The 23,569-nt window shown below is 49.9% G+C and overlaps 2 protein-coding genes across 6 annotated transcripts in view; one reads left to right on the top strand and one right to left on the bottom strand.

Annotated features, from left to right (window-relative positions):
- Positions 1-13,844: 13,844 nt before the first annotated feature.
- On the bottom strand, positions 13,845-18,969 carry LOC132526073 (serine/arginine repetitive matrix protein 1-like). Its single transcript, XM_060159823.1, has 2 exons — positions 18,185-18,969; positions 13,845-14,275 (listed from the first exon to the last, which is right to left on the bottom strand). Exons 1-2 carry the CDS (start codon positions 18,967-18,969, stop codon positions 14,098-14,100), a joined length of 963 nt encoding a protein of 320 aa, XP_060015806.1. The 3' UTR covers positions 13,845-14,097.
- Positions 18,970-18,987: 18 nt separating this feature from the next.
- Positions 18,988-23,569, top strand: part of KDM2A (lysine demethylase 2A) — a 106,561-nt gene continuing 101,979 nt past the window's right edge. Inside the window, exons 1-2 of one of the 5 annotated variants that reach the window (XM_060158450.1) lie at positions 19,511-19,944; positions 21,156-21,279. In XM_060158450.1, coding sequence (XP_060014433.1) covers positions 21,238-21,279 — 42 coding nt within the window. In that variant the 5' untranslated portion in view covers positions 19,511-19,944; positions 21,156-21,237. Of the gene's footprint in view, positions 19,048-19,510; positions 19,945-21,155; positions 21,280-23,569 lie in introns of those variants that run through there. The other 4 variants (XM_060158456.1, XM_060158451.1, XM_060158453.1 and 1 more) reach the window with 4 other exon arrangements.

Here is a 23,569-nt window from a genome sequence, read left to right as displayed (position 1 = left end):
ATTTATGGCTGCGTTGGGTCTTCATTGCTGCACTCAGGTTTTCTCTAGTTGCGGCGATGGGGGGCTATTCTTCGTTGTGGTGCGCAGGCTTCACATTGCAGTGGCTTCTCTTGTTGTGGAGCACGGGCTCTAGGTGTGCTGGCTTCAGTGGTTGTGGGACGTGGGCTCAGTAGTTGTGCTCGCAGGCGCTAGAGCGCAGTCTCAGTAGTTGTGGCGCACGGGCTTAGTTGCTCCATGGCATGTGGGATCTTCCCGGAGCAGGGCTCGAAACCGTGTCCACTGCATTGACAGGTGGATTCTTAACCACTGCGCCATGAGGGAAGTCCCAATAATTGCGTATTTTCTTTTCCTCTTTTTTTCTATGAAAAATAATTTTGCACAGCTGTAATCACACTGTCACACAATTTTGAATTCTGTCTTTTTCATTGAATGTTTTAGCCTAAACTATTCCTATATTCCAAACAACTTGTGAATGTCATTCAATTTTTTTGAATAATTTTAGATTTAAACAAGAATTACAAAAATAGTACATAGAGTCCCCATATACCTTTCACCTGGCTTCCCCTAATGTTAACATTCATTTATCAAAACTAAGAAATTAACTTTAACACTATTAATTAAACTCCAGACTTTATTCAGGTTGTACCAGTTTTTTCACTAATGTCCTCTTTCTGTTCCAAGATCCAATCCAGGATACCACGGTGCATTTAAGTGACTATCATTCTTAGTGGCCACATATTATTTCATCTAGTGAATATTCTAAAGTTTTAAAACTTTATGTATTATGCCTGTTGTAAATTTATTTGCACTGTTTCTAGTTTTTCTGCAACTAAGAAAGCTTACTTGACAACAAATGCTATTTCAATAGTAGCCCTGCGGATCAGCAGTGTCTCTTAATCAATCAAGGGCACTGGATTACTCCCCACACACCCATGCACACATCACAGTGCACTAATAAGGAAGCAGGGGTTAGCAGCCCCACCCAAGGTCACAGGGTGCTGGCAGGACACAGGTCTTCCTGCAGGACTGGAGTGACTGTCCTCAAATTGAAACTCTGTTCCATCAAAGTGCTAGTGAGGCTTTTATTCAGAACTGTTAAAGGGCACCCAGGAATCAGTAAACTAGAGGAGAAAGGTTTTTGAGAAGGAAAAACTCGTTCTGGATTCTTCTATGACACTCTTGGTTTCAGACACATTGATTTATTGTCAGATCAAGATCAGTATACAGTGGCTAACTCAGTGAGTGGTGCCTGGGCTTCCTCTTCTATAAGGGGGTAATGATAATACCACTTATCTGTGATGTACCATGCTCACAGGTTGGAAGAGGTCCAACCTGTGTATGGGACAACTTAACATAACTCCCGGCCCAGTGAGCGCCCAGCAGATGAGAGCCCAGTGGGTGTTCTAGGGAGGCCATTCTGTCATTAATGATGGCCTGCAGCCCAAGGGTCAGCCCGGAGGACAGTTTTGCTGTACAGCTTATAGCAGCTACTGAAGGGTCTTTGAGGGCAAGGGGGTGCTGCTCCTCATCTCCCATCACTCCAGTCATGCAGGACTGTTTAGGGCTCACCTCAAGCACCCCCTTTGATGGGGCCATAATCTACCATCTCCCTAGTGCTCCCAACAACCCTAGCAAGTACCTAAGGGTGCTCTTAACAGAGAAGCAGGAAGTGCAAGGCTTCCTGGGATTCAAACCCCCAGGAAGTCCATGATCTCAAGCAGCAGATCTGCACCACGCAGACCACCTTCCCGCCCCCAGCAGCCTCCCTGAGGCTCTCCGATCCCACTGAGCGCCCCGCCCTCGACTTCTTAGCTCTGATGCCAGGCCCAGTGCTCACTACCCAGCAGAGAGACAGAGGAAGCTCTCGGGGCCGGCAAAGCAGGTGCACCACAGAAGAAAAAGACAGACGGAAGGAAGGAAACAGGGAAGGAAGGGATGGAGGGAGAGAAAAGTTACAATTTTGAAAATAACTGTATTTTTATACCAAAAATTAATCAAAGCACTTTACCTCTGTGAGCTTCCTACCCAAAACCCGTTACCCCTACTTAATCATGAGAAAACCCGCCATTGACAGATATTCCATAAGCTACCTGACAGGTCCTCCTCAAAACTGTCAAGGTCATCAAAAACGAGGAAAGTTTGAGAAACGGTAGCACAGAGGAGCCTAAGAAGATATGAAAACTGGCAGTTCCCTGGCAGTCCAGTGGTTAGGAGTCGGCACTTTCACTGCTGAGGGCCCAGGTTCAATCCCTGGTCAGGGAACTAAGATCCCACAAGCCACATGGTATGGAAAGAAAGGAAGGAAGGAAGGAAGGAAGGGAGGGAGGGAGGGAGGGAGGGAGGGAGGAAGGAAGGGAAGAAAACCAAATGAGTGGTGTCCTGGATGGGACCCTGGGACAGAAAAGGACATTAGGTAAAAACTAAGGAAATCTGCTGATACTAATGTATCAATGTTGCTTCCTTACTTGTAAAAAATGTACCTTATTGTCCAGGCAAACATAAGGTGCTAATGGGGGAAAACTGGGTGCAGGGGTATATGAATTCCTCTGTACTATCTCCTCACTTTTTCTGTGTATCTAAAACTTCTAGGGAGGTTTTTTTGTTTTGGCCGCTCCAAGCGGCTTGCGGGATCTTAGTTCCCCGAGCCGGGATTGAACCCGGGCCCCAGCACTGAAAGCACCAAGTCCTTACAGCTGGACCACCAGGGAATTCCACGTAAATCTAAAACTTCTAAACTAAAAAGGTTATTTAAAAATTAGTCAAAATAGTCACCCGGAGAAATCTTGGGAGTTGGACGGCTGTCCTGTTAACTCTGCCAGGGTGGGCCCCCAGGTTCTTTCCGCTGAGAGCCTCTGAAGACCCTAATTATCAGGGTCTGAGCAACAGCCTCACCAACCTCGATGGCAAAATGGCTGAGGGCAGGTCCCAGAGACTTAGTGACACCCCCTCGGGGGCTCCCTCGGTGCAGACAGTGTTCATTAAATGAATGTGGACTGCCTAAGGCCTGAAGTGCTCTACTTCCAGGCAAGACAGATAAGATGGGTGCAATTCACACCTACTTGTGAAATTCAAGTTCTCACCTGGAGCAGACACCCAAATGAAGCGGCAAGACCTCCTGAAGCTTAAACAAACAGAAGCTGGCGGCTGACAGTACAGATGTTAACAGCCCCTGATGGGTTTGCTCACACGTTTTCACTCTCACTGTGTCTGTCCTGTCTGCCCTGCCAAGGCCAAGTTCCCTTAGCCCAGGAGTCGGGGAAGTCACTTACCAACAGTCAATTATCCAAACAGTTTCAAATCACATCTAAGTACTTTGTCCTCACCAGTTTGGAGCCCCAGGACACGGCCCCGCCCCTGGGCTGATAACCTGCCTGAGTGACCCTGGTCTTGAGGGCCCAGAACACCGGCCCACCACTCCCAGGGTCTCTGGGCTTCCGGCAGAGCTGCTCCCAGGGCCTCTCTCAGCTCACTGACCCCTCTTCCCACCCCACAGCCAGCCTCATCAGCAGAAAGGATTAGGCAGGTATTAAAAGCCTGCCAGGGCAGGGCAGAAGTTGCAGGGCTCCTGATAGGGAGGCCAGGGCACCTGCTGTGGCACAACGCACAGCTGTCCACTGGCCAGAAGAGGCCCTGGTCCCCTGAACCCACCTGGCCAGAGCCTCCCTATGCCTCTGGCCAAAATTCTATCCAGTCCAGCCTCACAGGGCGGGGGTCTGCGGCCACCTGTGCATGAGGCTGGGCCCTGGAATGGGGGTCATGGTGGAGGTGAGAGAAGAATGTCAGGCTAAGCCAGGCGGGGTGGGGGGAACCCTGGAGAATTTCTGCAGCTGAGCTGAGGGTGGTGCAGGGCAAAGTGAGAACCACAGGGGGGATGGGCCTGCAGACCCACGTAGACAGAGGATGCTCAAGCATGCGTCCAGGTTGACAGCTAGTCAGGCCAGGACAGAGACCCTTCACCTAAGCGCAAAGGCCCAGCTTGTTCCCCCACCCCAGCTCCCTTCCCCCAAAGCTGCTCTGTCCAGTTCCCGCCAAGTGCACACCTGACACCTAGGACATCAAGGTCACCCAGAGCTGTGGACAAGACCCAGGCCAAATCTCCCCTTTGGAGGGACCCTGCCCACACAGCCATGTACCCCAATTTTTAGAAGAGGCTTCTGCTCCAGTCATAGAAGCTGCTGGAGCCTTGCAGACAAGCCTGCCTTCCTTGCCCCACATCCTTCGTCTCCTCCCTGAGAGGACAGCTTCCGCCCCAGTCCCCCAACTGCAGGGGGAGGCTGCTGGAATCCAAGCGGGACTGGAGGCAGTGTGTCCGTGGGCGTGGAGCAGCCTTCTCACAGCTGGGCCACCCTCTGCTACCTGCCCCTCAGCTGCAGCCCCTGCAAACCCAGGGCCCATCCGTGGCACAATCGCTGAAGAAGTTAAAGGCACCTAGGCCCCTGGCTGGGCTCTCACTCTCTCGCTCTCTCTCTCAGAAGGAAGCAGAACTTCAATTTAACAACCTTGCCTCATGCCTACCCTGGAGAACCTTGAGATGAAAGCAAGCTTGAGCTGGGCGGTCCAGAGTATCTCTAGAAGAGCATCCTGTGAGGCTCAGCTCTTTTTATCCGGTGCATCACCCCAGCACCCAAAGAGCCACAGCATCACCCCAGGCACAGCTAAGCAGCGAAGGCCCAGGGCTCTGTCCCAGGGATTGATGTCCTCACACTTGTCACAAGCCCATGAGCTCCCAGGCCCCGGCTGGGCCCCAGAGAGCACATTGCTGCCGGCCTGTTGCCCGAAACTCGACGTCCTCATGCCCAACATTGATCAAAGAGGACAGTAGACCTCTGGGTGGTGGGGCATGGGGCATTTTCCAACAGAAAACTGCAGCACACATGTGTTAACTGCAACCTGCTGAACCTTGTGCAGAGAGAGGAGTGGGCAGAGGGGTGTGCAGCTGTGACTGCTGGGCCTGCAGCAGGCAGGAGCCTTTAGCCTGGGCGCTGGGTGGACGGGAGCTGGCAGGCAGGAGGGAGGAGTGTGTGGAGGGGGAGGATGTGGGAGCAGGGCCTGCTCCCACAAAGGAGGATTCGGATCACACTGCCCTCCTACTTCCTAAGTCCTCCTCCACTTCCAGGCTGCTGTCACACCCTGCATGGTAGCTGTCACCTCCCTCTGCCATTTGTTGTGGCCTTTTTGATCTCCTCCACTGGACTGTGGTTCTGTTTGAGAGAAAGGGCAGGCAGGGTCTTCCACGGCCTTTGCAAACCTAGTGCCTGCTGGTGCCCGACAGTGACCCCAGGTTGGGTTTCTCAGCCATGTCATGTGACATGTCTCATCCCCCAGCCTGCAGCCATGCCCGGCACCCAGGGGAAACTCCTCACCATACCTCTACACTCCGCCCATGCCTGGCCATCCTTCTGCAGCCATCCAAGCAGCCACCTGCCCTCTGAGAACTGCATTTTATGTCACTTGTCATTCAACACACACAGCCATCTGTGTGTTAACAGAGCAGGAACACGCTCAGTTGTATGCTTAAATAATCCTGCTGGGAACACAGGCCTGGGAACCAGGCTACCTGGGTTCAAACCCTAGCCACATGACCTTGGGTAAGACCCTTATCCTCTCCGTGCTTTTCCCTCAGTCTCTGAAGTGGGGTAATCATTGCACCTCCTCATGGGGAGTTAAAGATCAGTGTGAAGAGCTGGGACAGGGTTGGGCCCTCAATAAAAGTGGATGGTTTAGGGACTTCCCTGGTGGTGCAGTGGTTAAGAATCCGCCTGCCAATGCAGGGGACGCGGGTTCAATCCCTGGTCCGGGAAGATCCCACATGCCGTGGAGCAACTAAGCCCATGTGCCACAACTACTGAGCCTGCACTCTAGAGCCCGCGAGCCACAACTATTGAGCCCGCGTGCCACAACTGCCGAAGCCTGCGCGCCTAGAGCCCGTGCTCCCCAACAAGAGAAGTCACTGCAATAAGAAGCCCGCTCACCGCAACAAAGAGCAGCCCCTGCTTGCTGCAACTAGAGAAAGCCCACGCACAGCAACGAAGACCCAACGCAGCCAAAAATAAATAAATTAAAAAAAGAAAAAGTGAATGGTTTAGAGGGTATCTCTGGCAGCTGGTGGCAGTGGGTGGCCCCTGGGAGCAGGGGGTCTGGGGAGATGCTGCCAGGCTCAGGCCTCCCGTCACCCATCTCCTTCCTCTTGCCCAGCAGTCTGCCTCCAGCTAGGCTGGCTCCTCTTGGCGTGGGACCCTGGCACAGAAAGTTTTCTCCCCATATGACCTTCCTTTACCACATCTGCAGATTCGAATTCAAAATCCATCATACCTAGAAAGCCTTAGTGAAGGACTTCGCTCAAGTCTGAGGACACTTTCTTTCAGGAGTTGACAGCTCTCTTCTGGCTCTCTCACTGTCTCTCATAGACAGCTCTCTCACTGTCCCTGTCCTAGTTCTCTCAAAGAACCATAGAACTTTCTCTCCACTGCATTCTGCAGCCCTGGATGTGGTGGCCCACACATGGCCCCTCAGCAGTCCCCATTCTGTGCCTCTGCCCGAGGGCTTCTCAGGCTGCTAACTGCACATGGGCCAGGCAGTGAAAGTGTCAGGGGGCCCAGGGCCTCTGGAGGCAGCCCTCAACCAATGGCAGATGGCAGCTGATAGATAAATGACACTTTGAGGCCTGTGCTACATGGTCTCCCACAGGCCCCAGCCAGGCTGAGCTCAGTGGCCCTCTGCAGTAGTTTTGATGATGTGCCCTCTGTTGGCCTCCTTCCCTTCCTTGTCTTATTTCCCTGCTCCCCTATCTGTGCTTCCCAGACCACTTCCCAAATAAACTACTTACACTTGAATCTTTGTCTCGGGGTTTGCTTCCGGGTGAACTCAAACTAAGACACACTCACTTGCTTACATGAAGAGCAGGGCCTGCTGTGTTTGTCTTTCTATCCTCAGTACTCAGCACACAGCATCTGGCACTTAGGAGACTAAAGAGATGAACCAAACTGCAGTCCTTCCAAATTTTTCCACATCTGCATAGGAATCGGATGGCGTTCTCAACCTTTAATTAACAGGATTGAACTCTCGCATCATCAGAGTTCTTGGTTGCAAACAACAGAAACTGATGCCAGCTAACCAGAGAGGAATCGAAGGAGCGTGTGTGTGTGCGTGTGTGGAGGTGGAGGCGGTGGTAGAGACGGCGCCCAGAATTGACTGGGGGCTGGGGGACCAGCTTTGGGTTGGTGGGAGGCCAGGGAGCTCTGTGGTCCCACTGCTAGTGACTTAGTAGGAACAGGCTGCCAGGTAGGAATGATCTCCACTTTCCACCACATCCTAAGGTCTCCTGCTCAGCTGTCAACATCCTGCCAGGGAGGGTCTGCTGGGTCAAACCTATGTCACAAACCAGCCCCAGCTACACCAGGTGAGGGGAGGAGGGGCTGGCCCCTTCAACTTCCACAGAAGATGCCAGCATTCTCCCTCAAGACCACCGAGGGGGGATCTCTGAGAGAGAGACTGGGGTACCCGCAGGAACAACACCTTTGAATAGGGTTGGATGGAGATCACCAGAAAATGCAGTGTTCATTAGCTTTTCTTTATTCCTTCTCTCCCACTCACGGGGCGAAGCTTGGGCTATGTGAGTTCCGCCACCCTCCTCACTCCATGCCCTCTGCCGAGCACTGGTCTTTCTCTGCCACGTTTTGAGTCCTCTTCCATCTGTCGGTTACCTTCTCACTCTTGTCTCTGACCAGAGTCCTCTTCCATCTGTCAGTTACCTTCTCACTCTCGGCCTCCAGCAATGGATGGCCTGCCGGTCACCTAGTGCTGCTTTTTCCCGCTCTTGCCTGGAGCATATGATACACATCTCTCTAGAGCCTTCTGTGGCTCTCAGTGACCAACCCATTCCCACCCAGTCTTAACTCGCCACCAGCTCCTTCTCCCCAGGCCCTCTTGCTTCCTCTTCCTCTTTCAACTACACCCACTGGCTGGGTCTTCCTGGCAAAGCGACTCAACATCCCCTGCCTCCCACCATTTCATTCCATTTGAATTACTTCTGATAGTTGATAGTTACTTTTATAAATTCCACCTCTTTCCTGGCAATCCCTCTCGTCGACCTGTGTCCTCAGCCACTACATGGTGGCCTGCTCTCCCACTATCTTCCCAAGCATTTACTGAGTGAGAAAATGGCTATTTTCAAGGCCTGATTCCAGACACAGTGGAGGAAACAAGCACACGTTAAGCCTTCAGGGGCTTCCTCCACTGGAGGGAGAATAAGACATACTAGAGGTTTTTAACTGCAAGAGGGCATGCAGTGAATGCCAAACTACGGGGCTTCCCTGGTGGCGCATTGGTTAAGAATCCACCTGCCAATGCAGGGGACACGGGTTCAAGCCCTGGTCCGGGAAGATCCCACATGCCGCGAAGCAGCTAAGCCCATGCGCCACAACTACTGAGGCTGCGCGCTAGAGCCTGCAAGCCACAAATACTGAAGCCCGTGTGCCTAGAGCCCGTGCTCTGCAACAAGAGAAGCCCCTGCTCGCCACAACCAGAGAAAGCCCGCGTGCAGCAACGAAGACCCAACGCAGCCAAAAATAAATAAATAAATAAAATAAATTTATTTTAAAAAATGCCAAACTAGGTGGGTGGGCACTGCGGGAATTCACAGCAGGCAGCAGGGAAGGCCTGGTGCACGGGCTTGGGGGCAGAGGAAGGCACAGGGAGGAGGGAGCATAGCCAAACCCTGTTTGGAGGGGAGGATCGGGTGGGAAACAGCATCCCTCACAGGAGAGTCTGGGGGGAGCTCTAACAGTGAAGTTGCTGGCCAGGTGGTGCGGGAAGGTCAGGACAGAAACTCCTGTTTATCTGTCAGCTGGGGCCATCATGTCCTTTGGACTCTCAGCTCTCCTTTCTGTGTAGCACACCTGCCTGGGTCCTCACCAACCTCTGGCATGACTAGTGGTCACAGGAAGTGGGCTTCCTGCTATCACTGGCACAGCTTCTCCCTCCAAGGAAGTTAAGATCAGTATGACATGGCTTCTGTCAGAGAGAAAGTGGTTGGAATTCAAAGCCTACATCAACTACACTGTCTTCTCCGCCCGAGACTACTATTCCAAGGGTTTTCAAGTGTAAACTCCCTCGACCTCTTGCACCAAATTCTCTCCCTCACGACCTCTCTCCAGGGTCAGAGGAAGGCATGTCTTCTCTCAGCTGGAGCTAATCTCGGGACCAGTTTGCCACCCTGACTGTCGCACACTGAGCACCTCCTACTCTATCCCTTATCCCTTATTTCCAGGTTCCATTTTCAAGCCCTTTATCTCTCCTGACACCTTCTTGTAGGCCACACACAAGCTTGTTTCTTTCCTTCTGCTCTTCGCTTCACAGCTGTGTTCCTTGAAAGAAGGGTGTAGGCACCCCATCTTTTCTTACTTCCCAATCATTGCATTCCAACTCCACCACCCCCAACTCCACTGACACTGCTGGCAAAAGTTGCCAGTGATGTCATAGTGGCTCCCCATCCAGGGGTGGTCTTCCAGTTTCATCTCACCCCTCAACCCCTCCCTCCTGCTTGACACTCTCCTCCACTCTCCTCTATGCTGCTTTCATTCTCTGTGTCCTACCCCTCTGGTCTTTCCTTCTCAGCTATTTTCACAGGCTCCTCTTCCTCTGTGGGCCACTTCCTACATCCATTCATTCTTCAAGCAGTAATTGAGCGCCAAAAATGGGCCAGGCATGGTCCTCCCTGATGGAGCCCTGTCCCTGGGATTCTGGACTCCTTCTACACTTTCCATGGGACATCTTGTTCCCCCCACCCCCATGGTTTTAAGCTGTCACTGCTGATTCTTGAAGCTCCAAATTGGGTGCGGACTGCTCTCCACTGAAGTCCTTACAGAGCCTCTCAGCCTCAAGTGCGAATGTGAACCCATCTTTTGGCCTTGCCTCCCCTGCTTCTCCTGGATTTTCCACTTCAGAGTTCTTTCTGAAATATAAATTTGACCTTGTCATTCCCCTGCTTCCGCGACCACCATGGGTTACCCCCACCTTGGGAGTACATTCTCAGCTCACGGCAAGCTTTGTACGCCCGGCCTCGCCACCTTGGTCTCTCTGGTCTGCTGCTTTTTGAACACACAAATGCCCGTCCCACAGAGGGCTTTGGTCAAGTTGTTGCCTCTCCCTGGAATGTTCCTTTTTGTCATACAGTCGCAACTGTATGACAGCTTCAACTGTAAGAGAAGCTTTCCTATTTTCTTTCTTTTTTTCTTTTATAGTCTTTTTTTTTTTTTTCCCCAGCCGCACCACGCAGCATGTGGGATCTTAGTTCCCCAACCAGGGATCGAACCCATGTCCCCTGCAGTGGAAGTCTTAACCACTGGACCACCAGGGAAGTCCTGCTTTCCTATTTTCTTTATAGACTTTATGTAATAAATTTGCTTTGGTTCTCCCAACTAACTATAAGCTCAGTTTATTTCACAAACTTGTTTATGAGCATCTACTATGTTCCAAGCGCTGTTCTAACATTGTGAATATTAAACTCATTCAGATCCTGCCACAGTGACCTATGAGGAGGGATTCTTAACCCTTTTTATAAATGAGGAAACCGAACCCCTGAAGCTGTGCAGCTTGAGCAAGGTGACATGTTCACTGCAAGGGTTCCTGCTGGACCACTACACTGTGTTCCCTCTCAGAGCAGGTATCTGTCTTGCCCACGGTATTCCCAGTGCCTACAGCAGTGCCTGCTACCTAGTAGATACTCAATAAATATTTGCTGCCTGGATAACCAAATAACCATCCCCTACAAAGGACAAAGCCCCATCCACTTGCTGAATATGGTGGGAGAAGTCCTCTAGGTTAGGATTCCCTCTGTAGGCTCGGTCCTTGTCAGCTGTGCTGCTGTGTCTAGAGCACACCATGGATGGGAAGCACCCTTCCTCCACCATCTTCTTGGTGAACATCAAAACCTCAGTAACTTCGGGCTTCCCTGGTGGTGCAGTGGTTAAGAATCTGCCTGCCAATGCAGGGGACACGGGTTCGAGCCCTGGTCTGGGAAGATCCCACATGCCGTGGAGCAACTAAGCCCGTGAGCCATAACTACTGAGCCTGCGCGTGTGGAGCCTGTGCTCCACAATGGGAGAGGCCGTGACAGTGAGAGGCCCGCGCACCACAATGAAGAGTGGCCCCCACTCGCCGCAACTGGAGAAAGCCCTCGCACAGAAACGAAGACCCAACACAGCCAAAAATAAATAAATTAATTAAAACAAACAAACAAAAAGAAACCTCAGTAACTTCAAGCATCACCTCCTCCATGAAGCCTTCCCTGCCTGGACACCCCTCCCCGACAGCAGACTTGGCCCCTCCCACCTTTGTGCCCTCACAGTATCCTGTACAGACCGTGTATATATCCTGCATAGACCTGGCGGCCATCAGGGCACTTGTCTTGGATTACACCTGATGTGCATATAGTTATTATTAGACCCTTTCACTGTTTCAAAGGGTCTTAGCTTGGTGGTTAATTTATATGGTCGCCTGACCTGCCCCAACATGGTCTCATTCACACTCACCTTGCAACCCCAGGGCCAAACACACTGTCTCAAACAGACAGGTGCTCTTTCTTAGGAAGGAACGAATGAACAAATATTTGATCTGATGGTGAAAAATGCCATCAATTTGAGGAGTAGCAGGAAAAGTAAGTATCAGAAGACATGGTTTATGGTGCCAATGTCATTACTAAACTAGCTGCATGACCTTGGCCAAGCTATTTAACATCTTTGGGCCTCAGACTGCCAGTTTTTTAAAATGAGCAGGTTGGATTAAATGACCTGTGAGCTCCATGCCAACTCTAAGATTCTGTAATTTAGTGCTAATATCCCCTTTAAATGGAGGAGGACCTAGTAGGTGCCATAGGGAAAAAGTTAATGCGGCACCTGAGTAAACACACCATGAAGTCCTGGAGGAGAGAGAAGTACTGCTGCAGCTCCTGGGGCTGTGCAGGAACTCTTCACTCCTCCCTTTCTGAACTCTGCCATGCTGTTGCTTGTCAATGCACGTTGGCATTTTCGAAGTGGTCATTTTTTTTCTTCTCTAAACTGTAAGCTCCTTGAGGGCAGGGTCCAAGTCTTATATTTTAAATCTTGAAGACCCAGCAGGTAGTTAGAAACTGGCATGTATTTTGTGGTTACTGATGATAATGGTCATATAGAGATCCAGTCAAGTGTGAGACACTGGGTGGCAGATTTAATGAGTAACAAACCAGAGAATGAAGAGAAAGCCCTGGAAATTAGCGGCATTGTTCTACTATCAATAGCATTCAAATTGCATGCCTGTGTATTAGGGAGCAACTTAAATGCATATAGAAAGAAATATGGTCCCTTCAAGAGGAATAACGTGGATTCAGAACAAGGAAACCTCTGCCATTTCTATATTTATCTTCCAGCGAGCCGGAATTGAGAACTCAATTTGCCCACTTTTCTGAATTTGTTGACTATAAAAATGCATAAAATATAGGAAATAGTAAATAAGTACTTAATAGTGAAATGACATAGAAAATGCTAAAATATATTATAAAAATATTAACTTTTATATAAAACATAAACCTTCACCGGTATAAACATATGCATTAAAAACATTGATGTGTAAATCTTGTAAGCAGTTTCAATAATAAAGGACTAAGGTATAGATCTAGTATCTCCCACATTCCTTATACCAATAAAATTATACAGGAACAGAAAGTTAACTAAGGATATGCAGCTTACCAATAAGAAGAGAATTAGATCAACAGTAGTAGCAGATCTAGTAATTATGACCAAATCAAAACATGAACTCTAAGCTGTGGCAAATCAAGTATAGCTGCAAAAAATATAACGTGGAAATCTCACCTTAAACGCAGTCAATAATTTCTTGCAGTCCCCCAGAGAGGGTAAAAATAGATTTAGCCAGAAAGAAAATGAAGACTGAATACATTTCACAGTTTAAATATTTAGCGAGCATTTTGGGAAAAAAGGAGATTGTCATTTTAAAATTACATTCAAAGATAATGAACAGTAGTATAATTAAGAGACGTTTTGAAAAAAAGTTGGCTGAAGATATTAAGTTTATAATATTACATCAAAAGCTGTGGTCTGATATGGACTCTATAGAGGACACCCAGAAACTGGAGACGGCAGAGATAAGCAGAACAGAAAGACTAGATTACAAGAGAAGCTGGAATAAAGAGGGTGAAGTACTTGGCCTAAGATTTGCAAACATACATTCTGGCTCGGTTTGCAGTAGTAGGGGTTTTAGTTTCTATCACCTCTATTCCAGTTGAAGTGACAGCTGCAGGAACAGTTTACCTGGAACAATTGGTATTACACCAACTCTCTGCTCCAGAACACATGTGCCTCTCTTACTCTGTCAAAATCAAACTTTTCTGCAAGCATTCAAAGCCCTGCAGCCTTCACACTCTTCTGTCCCTCAGAAGCATCACTGCTTTCTTCATTGATTCAATAAACACCAAAGAGTGAGTAAGTGCCGACTCTGCCTGGCACTGTTCTAGGCACTGGGCATGCATCAGTGAACATGAACAAAATGAACAAAACCTCCTGCCCCATGGGGCCTACAGCCAAGCGGAATTCTATACCGAATTCTTATTGTCTACATTATCTTCCAGTGATTCACTGTAATGACAAACGTTCTCTTAGTATGTCATATCTTCATGGCATCTCCTCCATGATACAAAGCCTTCAAGGGTAAAAGCCAAGCTTTCTAAATTTCCAAATCTCCTTTTTCCATCCAAGCCCTTAATTTAGTGTTAAGCACAAGGTACTCAGTAACAAAACAAATCCTTCTTGTAGGAAAATAAATAAAAAGAAATAGTAGAACCAGCAACCTTTCTTTCTTATATATATATAAATTTATTTCTTTATTGTTTGGCTGCGTTGTGTCTTCGTTGTTGCGTGTGGGCTTTCTCTAGTTGTGGCGAGTGGGGGCTACTCTTCATTGCAGTACCCGGGCTTCTCGCTGCGGTGGCTTCTCTTGCTGTGGAGCACAGGCTCTAGGCGTGCGGGCTTCAGTAGTTGTGGCATGCGGGCTCAATAGTTGTGGCTCGCGGGCTCTAGAGTGCAGGCTCAGTAGTTGTGGCACATGGGCTTAGTTGCTCCGCGGCATGTGGGATCTTCCCGGACCAGGGCTCGAACTCATGTCGCCTGCACTGGCAGGCGGATTCTTAACCACTGCGCCACCAGGGAAGTCCCAATCCTTTCTAAATATATTATCTTCCAGCTTCCATAGGAAGCTGCTCATTAGTCCATTTGACTCCACAATAATCCTAGGAGGAAACAGGGCAGGAGTCATGATCTCTGTTTTATTAAAGAAAGAAGTTCCTTATAGGTTACAGGACTGGACTAATAACACACATCTGGTAAGGCCCCTCACAAAGCAGCTGAAACAGTACCAGACTTAACTGAAGCTGACAAAAGGCAGTGAATGCCTTCGAAGAAGATGGGCAAAGATCAGACCCTCTGGGAGGATCTAGGAACAGGCCTAAGTGTTTAGGCAACTAGCCCTTTGCGGATGTGGCTGGGGCACCCCACAGCTAACAGCCGTCACCAGATGCCAGCAAACAAGCACAGGGTTGCAAACACACCCTGGAACTCTAGGGTGACAGAAACGTCCCCCTACCAAATACAGGTGTCGTGAGGCACAGGGCTCAGCATCTTTCAGGCCCACTCTCGGAAAGGGCAGGAAGATTCTCCCTATTAGAAGTGGAAGTGAGGGTGGCCTGGCCCCAAGGCAAAGCTAAGGCTGCTAAAAGAGCGGGTGGATCCCAGATGCTGCTGCAGCTGCCCCACAGCCGGTCAACCCCACGACTCAGGAGAGGTGGGTCTGCACAAAAGCAGGCCAAAGGCCTGGTGAAAATGGCAGCAAGGAGAGACTGGGCCAGGGAGGGCTTTTGTCCTATAGTCCCAAGGAAAGGGTCAACCGTGTTCCATGAAATTTAAGAGAATCTCACGTGCCACTGATGTTCAATGATACAAGAATCTGCAGGGCATTTCTGGCTTCCTTTCTTTTCTTGATCAATTCAGATTTTACTTTCAGACTCAAAAGAAAACTTTCTATCCCTTAAAACTCACAATCACCCAACACCTAATTTTTATCCCTCCTAGGGTTGACACGGTAAGTATCTGATATTGATTTTGGAAGGTCTTTTGAGGGACTCAGATGTGGCCTGGCCCCTGCCTTCAAGGAACTTCCAGTCCAGTGAAGGGGGGTGGAGAAAGATGTTCAGGAAATGATTAAGTTACAAAACTAGAGAGCACGTGATGAGGGTGCACCAAACATGGGTAAAGGGAAGTGGGCAAGCACGGTCTACTCCGCTGATGACATGGGCATGGCTGGAGAGAGGAATGAGCACAGCAGGTGGGGAGCAGCAGAGTGATGGAGAGAATGATTTAAAGAAAGAGACCTCAGGATGATTAGGTGATGATCAGGGAGAGGCAGACAGAGTCAGGGACAAGAGAAAACTGGAGATCAGAGACATCAGGGGTTGGAGAGGAGAGACTAGGATCCAGGAAAGGAAAGAGGAAAAGCTATGTAAGTCACTCCTTACACTCTAAATTTGCTTAAACAGTGAAGCATCTGTACTTAAAACTTTCCTCGAAACTGGAGGTCAGAAACACAGTAAATGCTCATAATCCATGGCTACTATGTGTCAGACACTGGGCTGTAAGACATTATTTACCTCATCCTGAGAGCTAGGTATTTTCCCCGCTGTATAGATGAAAAACCCAGGCTTTGAGGAGTTCATTAGGACTGACTAGCTGGTAGCCAGCTGAGTAGACCTTCTGTCTTTGATGCCAATACTTTTTAATTACTGGCTATGCTACCTCCCAGGGGCTCTTCAAGACCAACTCTTCTATTTCGGTTTAGACCTACACTGTTTGGGATATCCCTACTTCCTCCTGAACATTTAGGGAGTGCAGAGAAATCAGAAATAGCTTAACTTAATTGGCCAGACTACAGGGTTCTCTTTTCTCTCACTAAAGTCTCTCCAAGGAAGTGGGTGATCTGAATTTTGACTCTCAGCATTTGAGGGGTCTTAGCTTTGCTCAAGAAAGCAGAGGTTTGTTAATATCTTATTAAGGTACCAGCTTATTCCAGTCAGGGATTCTCTTCTCAATGCTTCTAGAAGGAATTTTTCTTTCCTTCTTTCCCTCTACTACTCTCCCCCTCTCCCTGCAGCTGCAGGTGAAGTCATATAGCTGTTCACAGTTCTAGTGGCCTTCTTGGGGAATCCCCAATCTCTGTTCTCCTTGAAAATGGCTCTTTTAGGGCAAAGCAGTGAGCCTCATGATATGCCCTTGCCAACCAGAGCCGTTGTGATTTTGGGGGGGTGGGAATCACTGGCCATCTGCCTATCTCTTATCTCACCCTGCACATCTGCTTTGGAATATTAACAAAGCCTGCCTGTGGAGAAACCACTGTGTATATGTTTAAACATCATGTCGCCCAGTGCAGACTAGTTAACAAATAGTTTTCAACTGGAAAAGAGCTGGCTGCAATCTGACAAACCTTTACTCGCAGTCCTGTTCAAAGTAAGTATTACTATTATTGTTCTTGAAGCCTTCTTAGGTTTCGTCCCAGCATACCCACCTGAGTTAAACCTGTAGGAGGCATCTGTTATCTGAAGGTGAGCAACTCAGTTCACTGACGGTTAATTACTTTAAGGGGTCCTGGATCTTAAGACCAAGTTGAGTTTCTGCTAGAGACCTCCTTCTCTCTCTCTTTGCCCCCAAGTATCTCATGGGTTTATAGGGATGAGTGGGAAGGAAATAAAGCCGTTTATTTTGCAAATAGCAATGAGGCCTGACAATGGCAAAAGTCTTTCTCTCCTTCTTAAAGACAATACAAACAAGCTGCTGCCTTTTTCTATACCTGCAGAGAGCCAGATGCCTATGGGATGGCATGTGGTAGTGCCAATGTTAAAGACTGCTGCCTTTTAAATATATTTTACTATAGTCTGAAAGGCTTAGGCTTTAGGCCTGATAATTTTGGGTGAAGCTCTTCATTTGCCCTGAAAATCTAAGAAGTCTGAACAAAACTAGTATTAGAATAAAGAATATTTCCCAGTGACTGGAATGCAAGAGGGTGATACCATGTTAACAAACCTTTTGTGTTTGTGAGAAGTTGAAGTCTGGTGTGGCAAAGCACTAAACTCTTCTCTGTTAGTCATGCAAGCTGTTTAACCTTTCTGTACTTCAAGTGTCTATCTTTGAAATGAGTGTAATGGTACCTACACTTTAGCTTGTCCCCTAAGGATGTTGTGAGACAAAGCAGACAATGTCTGTAAAGCTCCCCAAGTTTGCATGTAGAAAAACCTCATGTGCTAATAAATAATGATACTTTGGGTTTACATACTGCCTTTGCCCTAGAGTCCAAACCTTGACAGAAATAGAAGATATCATTATTTCAATTATTGTCTTTCTCTAACGTCTTCCTAAAAGAGTTCCATGTTGTTCATGGAAGTTATATGATTCACTCCATGCCCTTCCTCTCTCCTCCATCCCCGGATCCCAGGAATCAAGAGTTTAAAAGGTAGGAAACCAAGGCAGGGAGAAAAAAGATCTACGTGACACCTCTCAGCAAGAGTGTAGTGAAGCCAACAGAGCTGACCCGGGTGCGTTAACGCCCAAGCCACGGTCCTTTACGGGATTTATAATTTAAACGGGCCCCAAAGCACGAGATTGGCTGGGGAAATGCCCTGATCGCGGTTGGGCTGCTCGCATGGCGTTGCTCAGATACCTCTGGCCGGGCTCCGTCGACGTCCCCAGCCTGCTAGCCCGTCGGGCAGCTGTCGAGCCGCGGGAGCCCGTTCGTGGGCAGGGCTGGCGCGGCTCGGCGGCCGCTGCCCCGTCGCTGACCCTCGCGCGAAGCTGCGCGCACCGAGAGAAGACATCTTCCCGGCCGGGCCTCCAGCGCCCGCCGCGGCCCGGGGCGGCGGGGTCGGCCCGCGGGCTCGGGACAGCTCGCGCACCCCTCCGTGGGGGGCGCCCCGACTCGCCGGGGGCGGGGTCACGTCCCACCCGGGCCGCCGGGGGCACGGGCGCTGCGGAAACCTGAGCGTGGCCGAGGAGCGGGGGCTTGCAGGGCCACCTCCCCGGGCGCCTCGGGCCCGCGGTGGGCGCGCCGGCCGCCACCGCCCCCGGGCCGTCGCGGCGACCACTCCCGCGCCTGGTACCTGTGGACTCCCTTGTCAAGAGCCCGGAGCTCCCCCGGGGGAGCCGAGCCCAGGACAGACATGCTACTCCCGTTTCCTGCCCCTTCGGAGCGGCGAGGAGTGGGTGAGGCGGGACCGGGCTGCTGCACCGAGGAGCCCCCCGAGCCGAGGGCGGACTGGCCCCGCGGCGAGGGCGCCAGGGCCTGCCCGGTGATGGCGGGCAGGCCGGCCTCGGCCCATCGGCGGGCGCGTGAGGGGAGGGAAGCCGGCGGGAAGGCGCTTCTTCCCTGCGCCCCCTCGCCCTGGGCAGTCTGGCCGGCCGGGCCCAGCAGCCTGACCCCGGGAGACCCCGCTTTGAGGCGGGCAACGGCTGCCCTCGCCCAGGCCGCCCGGCCCTCAGGTTGTGCGACTGTGACGGGCTGACTCGCGCAGAGGGCGGTTGAAGGGGAATGGGGCGCTTCTCCCCTCTGCTTGGGGAGGGGGGTGTTGTGCTTTGTGGGGGGTCGGGGGGTCACCACCCTCCCAGAAGAGGTGGGGGAGGGCCGCCGGCGCAGCTGGCCGGCGAGGGGCGGGGTCACAGAGGCGAAGTGTGTGTTCGAGCGAGGGCGTGTGGGGGGCAGGGCGCGCGCGGAGGAGGATCTGTGGCCTGCGCGCAGGCGCGAGCAGCGGGCCGGGCCCGAGCCCTGGAAGAAGGCCGACGGGGAGCGGGGGCGGTGGGCCGGCGGGAGGGCGGGCAGGCTGACGCTAGGGGGGGCGGGGAGCCGCGTCGGCGTCGCGGGGGCGCGGGCGATTCGAGGCCGACGCATCCGCGCGTGCGCGCGCCGGCAAAGTGTCCGCGTTAGAGGGGAGTGACGCGTGCGCGTTCACGTGCACCCCGGAGAGCGGTAAGCAGCGAGGAGAGGCTTGAAGGGGGGTGGGGGGTGGAGAGGCTAGCCGAAGGAGGGGTGGGGAGGCGGCGCCTGCGCAGTGCGCCGCGGAGGAGCTGTGTGTATGTGAGAGTCTGACGGGTTCAAAATGGCGGCGGCTGCTTCAGCGGCTCCTCCTGTGTGAGGGAAACAACACCCCTCCCCGGCAGCGGCGGCGGCGGCGGCGGCTGCGGCTCGCAGAGCACCTTCCCAGCGGCTGGGCCTGTCGCCGCTCTGTCTATCCTGGGCAGGGGGCGCTCCGGGAGGAGGGGCAACGCCAGGGGGCCCATCCCCCGGAATCCCTCCTCTGCGACTGGGGAGTAGCCGGGGGCTCGTCCCGCAGCGCGGAGCCCGGGCTGAGGGGGAGACGCGAGGGGAGCCGGGGCCCCCAGCCCGGCGCGCCGCGCCGCTCCCGCCCTCTCCGCCCCCCGGGGCCGGGGCCCGCGTTCCGGGGGGCCGGGGCGGCGCGGGCAGCCTCGGGTCGGCCGGTCTCAGCTGATCGGCCGCCGCTCCCGGGCTCCGGCGGTGGCCGAGCGGCTACTTGTCCAGGGCACGGCGGCCCCGCGGCCGGGGCTGGCCCGGGGCTCGGGCTCGGGCTGCTGACCGCTGGCCCGGGGGAGGCGGGGGCGCCCCGGGCTCGGCGCCGAGGGGTCGCGCTCCCCTCTCCTGACGCCTCAGACTCCCGGTCTCCAAAGCCAGAAGAGGAGGTTTGATTCAGCAACTGTTTCCTCTCTTTTCCGGGTCGCTGTGACCCTCTGGATACTGGGTTGATCCACGGAAAAAACCCGAAGACGACGTTTGGGATTTAATTTTTCCTCTCAGTTTTTGGAATCTTTTACTTCTCACTTGGACAAGAACTCACGAGCAAAATCCCCGGTGAGATTCCCCCTCCTGTCGCCCCCCCCCTTGGAAGTTTTGGTTCGCTGTGTTATCTAAAGACTTAATGTAAAGTTTCTATTTCTTTTTCCGATGGTTGAACGAACCATTGAAACGCCTTTTCCTGGGGGAACCCGGCGAGATTTTCCATTTTTCCTCTCCGGCCCTGGCTGCTCTCAAGCCCGGGCGGTCTTCGCCCAGGGGGTGCAAACACGGTTTCCCTCCCGACTTGGGGCGAGGGCTTCCTCCAGGAGGGCTCTGCCACGAACTGCTCTTGCAAACTGTGTCATCAGGTCCAGTGGTCTCGTAGCAGTTTTGAAAGGATGCTGTTAACGTGGCCTTAATGTAGTTACAAAAAAGAAAAAAAAATCTGCATTCTCTATGGAAGCCATTATCCTTGAGAATATTTAGGAAAAAGAAAAACCTTTCTTGGTATTAGGGATCGGCCGTCGCGCAAACCGGTCTTTAATGTTTGGAAAAGATGAATTTTACTTACGTCTCTAGGTAAAATCTTTATTACTTTACACAGAAAGATCTGATACATTTTTGTGTCTGATTTGCAACTCCCTTGAATTTGTTTCAGAGTTGTACACATCTTGTGTTGGGCTGGAGGGTTGGTTTGGGAATGAAAAGATCCGGGGAGTCTAGGAAGGAAGGCGACGATTGCATACGGATTTACTAGAGGTGTATGGGAAATTGTTTTGGAGTCTATTTAAATCCTAATTTCTTGTTCTCTTCTTATATAGTTAGTCTGTCCTTTTCTTTAGTTTCTAATTACGGGTGAGAGAGAACTAATTTGGTTAGGATCTGGATTAGTTCAGTGGCTGCTTCACCTGGCCAGCTCTCTAAGAGAGAAAAGTCCTGTGTCCCCCCCCCTTTTTTCTTTCTTTTTTTTTTTTTGCTAATGCTGCCATTGAAGGGGAGCCTTGCGTATTGTAATCCTGTGGGGAGAAACAAGTGGTATAGCCCGACAGTAAGGAACTGAAACCAACATCTTCTTGCCTATAGGCCTCAGACAGTTGTAATGTGATTAATGTTGATCTTGACATGGAACCACTTGCCCCAGAGCTGAGAGGTCCCAAACTGATGAAGAGGAACCAGATTTCTCAGGAAGCCTTTAACTTACACATGTCCTAAACACTTCATTCCGAGGAAAGAAAGGTTGAGTTCGAGGATGAGTTCTCATCTCTGCTCATATCATTATTCTTTAGTGTTGCAATCTGGTTCCTAAGGAGGAAGAGGAAGGCAGCCCTGGAGTGGTTTCTTTCTGTAATTTCAACAGAAGAGTGAGAGATGGAACCCGAAGAAGAAAGGATTCGTTACAGCCAGAGATTGGTTAGTATTTTCTTGTCTTTTTTTTTTTTCTTTTCTTTTCTTTTTTTCCAATTTTGAAGCAGAAAAACTATTTTGTTTACATTTGTGAACATACTGTGATTAAAACTTTTCAGGTGGCTTTTCTCTGCACCAGAGGAGGGAAGGTGTATTAGTATCTCATTTGAATTTTAGGCCAAGTAGTTAGAGTCTTAGTAGTCATCCTATTTGGAAATGGATTTATAGGTAGCTTTTAACTTCTGCTGAAACCGTTGTAAATCAAAGGATTTTGTGGATTACAGTGTGACAAGGATTCCTAATTTTGCAATACTGACATTGTAATAAATCTAATTGATTACGTTAGATTTGAATGTAAATTTGAGGGGCAAAACTGTTTGAGGAAGGATAGTTCCGTATAATTTTTTTAGATTATTGTGTACCAAGATTTTTGGCTTTGAGCTGGGGAGTGGAAATGCGGATTTTTTTTTTTTTTAACACAAATTTAACACTGATAGGGTTGAAGGGGATTGATTGAGAGAAGGGAGAATACTGGATGCTGATAAAGTTCTGTATTTTGTATTTGGGGAGGGATGTATGTGATATATCTTATAAAAGTAAATTTTTACTTAGTAATGATTTGGAAGGAATTAGCTTGTATGTGCATATGAATACTTTGTCCATTAGGCTCCCGCTTTCCTCTCAGGGTTTCCCTACTGGAGTTTAAGAATTTGATTTTTGTTTTCCCTAGTCAAAGAGAGCTTTATTAATATTCTCACCATATATTCGTTTCAGAAATTTGACTTTATTTGTAGAGTGGGGAATGAGGAAAGCCACAGAACTATATGCATTATGTAAAATTTGGTGAATTGAAAGACCTAGAAAATTACTAAAGGAATTTATGCTGGTTTTATTTGGCTCTGCATTTTAGACTGAATTTGGAGGAAAAAAGAGTGATTCTTTAATTCATTTTCTGATAATGTCCAGACTCTTTGAGAAAAGGCTGTTCTCCCCCGCCCACCCCCCCCACGCCCCAGTGTGACTGTTGAAAAGGTGTGGTGTGTATTGGCAAGTGTATCCAGTAGGCAATATGTTCTAGCAAAGCTTTATTTCAGAGATTTGCTTCTTGTCTCCTAATCTGTGTGTTGAGATTATAATTCTTTAACTTTTAGAAATAAAGTATATCATCAGTGGAATTTTGTACGTTTAGGATTTATTTTTGTTTTGACATTTCTTGAATTCAGTTTTTTGGGGGGAAAAGAAAGAAGATGCTGCAAAATTCTTTTCTTGGTTAGTTACTGCTATATGGATTTTCGTTTTTATCACGTCAGGCTGGTAGAATTGCTGAGCTGTTTCATAAATATCTGAGAGATCTTGGGATCCAGTCTTTCAAAGCAAGTTTTTATTTTTTAACAAGATAGGGAGGTAGTGGTAAGGAGATCCAAAGAATCTGTGATTTTTGTCCTGGTAAGTTTTTTTTTTTTAATTGTAAAATGATTGCTACTTGTTGCACACATTAACCTTTTCCTTATCTAGCATATTTTTTCTTTTGGTTTATGTGTTTTTGTAGCAGTGTTGTGTAAGAGGGTACAGCAAATATTTGGGGAGAATCTTGCTCACTTAGAATTTTGGGTAATAATCTTGAGTTTAGGGTGACTGATGTCTGTTTTCCTTTTTTAAATTACATGACAAAATTATATCCAAAGTGTAAATCCCTTCCATAACATAACTTTTTTTTTTTTTTTTTTTTTGGCGGTACGCGGGCCTCTCATGGTTGTGGCCTCTCCCGTTGCGGAGCACAGGCTCCGGACGCGCAGGCTCAGCGGCCATGGCTCACGGGCCCAGCTGCTCCGCGGCATGTGGGATCTTCCCGGACCGGGGCACAAACCCGTGTCCCCTGCATCGGCAGGCGGACTCTCAACCACTGCGCCACCAGGGAAGCCCCATAACATAACTTTTGATATGAGAGCATATTGGTGGCTAATTTGAATGGCAGTCTGCCTACCAAACTTTTAAATTTATTTATTTATTTAGTTTTAAAATTTATTTATTTTATTTTTGTCTGCGTTGGGTCTTCATTGCTGCGTGTGGGCTTTCTCTAGTGGTGGCGAAAGGGGGCTACTCTTCATTGCGGAGCACAGACTTGAGACGCTCGGGCTTCAGTAGTTGTGGCGTGCAGGCTTCAGTAGCTGTGGCACACGGGCTTAGTTCTTCCGCGGCATGTGGGATCTTCCCGGACCAGGGCTCGAACCCATGTGCCCTGCGTTGGCAGGAGGATTCTTAACCACTGCGCCACCAGGGAAGCCCTAAATTTATT

The sequence above is a fragment of the Lagenorhynchus albirostris genome, chromosome 9 (genome assembly GCF_949774975.1).
Source record: "Lagenorhynchus albirostris chromosome 9, mLagAlb1.1, whole genome shotgun sequence".
In the NCBI taxonomy this organism is placed as follows: Eukaryota; Metazoa; Chordata; class Mammalia; order Artiodactyla; family Delphinidae; genus Lagenorhynchus; species Lagenorhynchus albirostris.
This window is presented reverse-complemented; position numbering and strand designations above follow the sequence as displayed.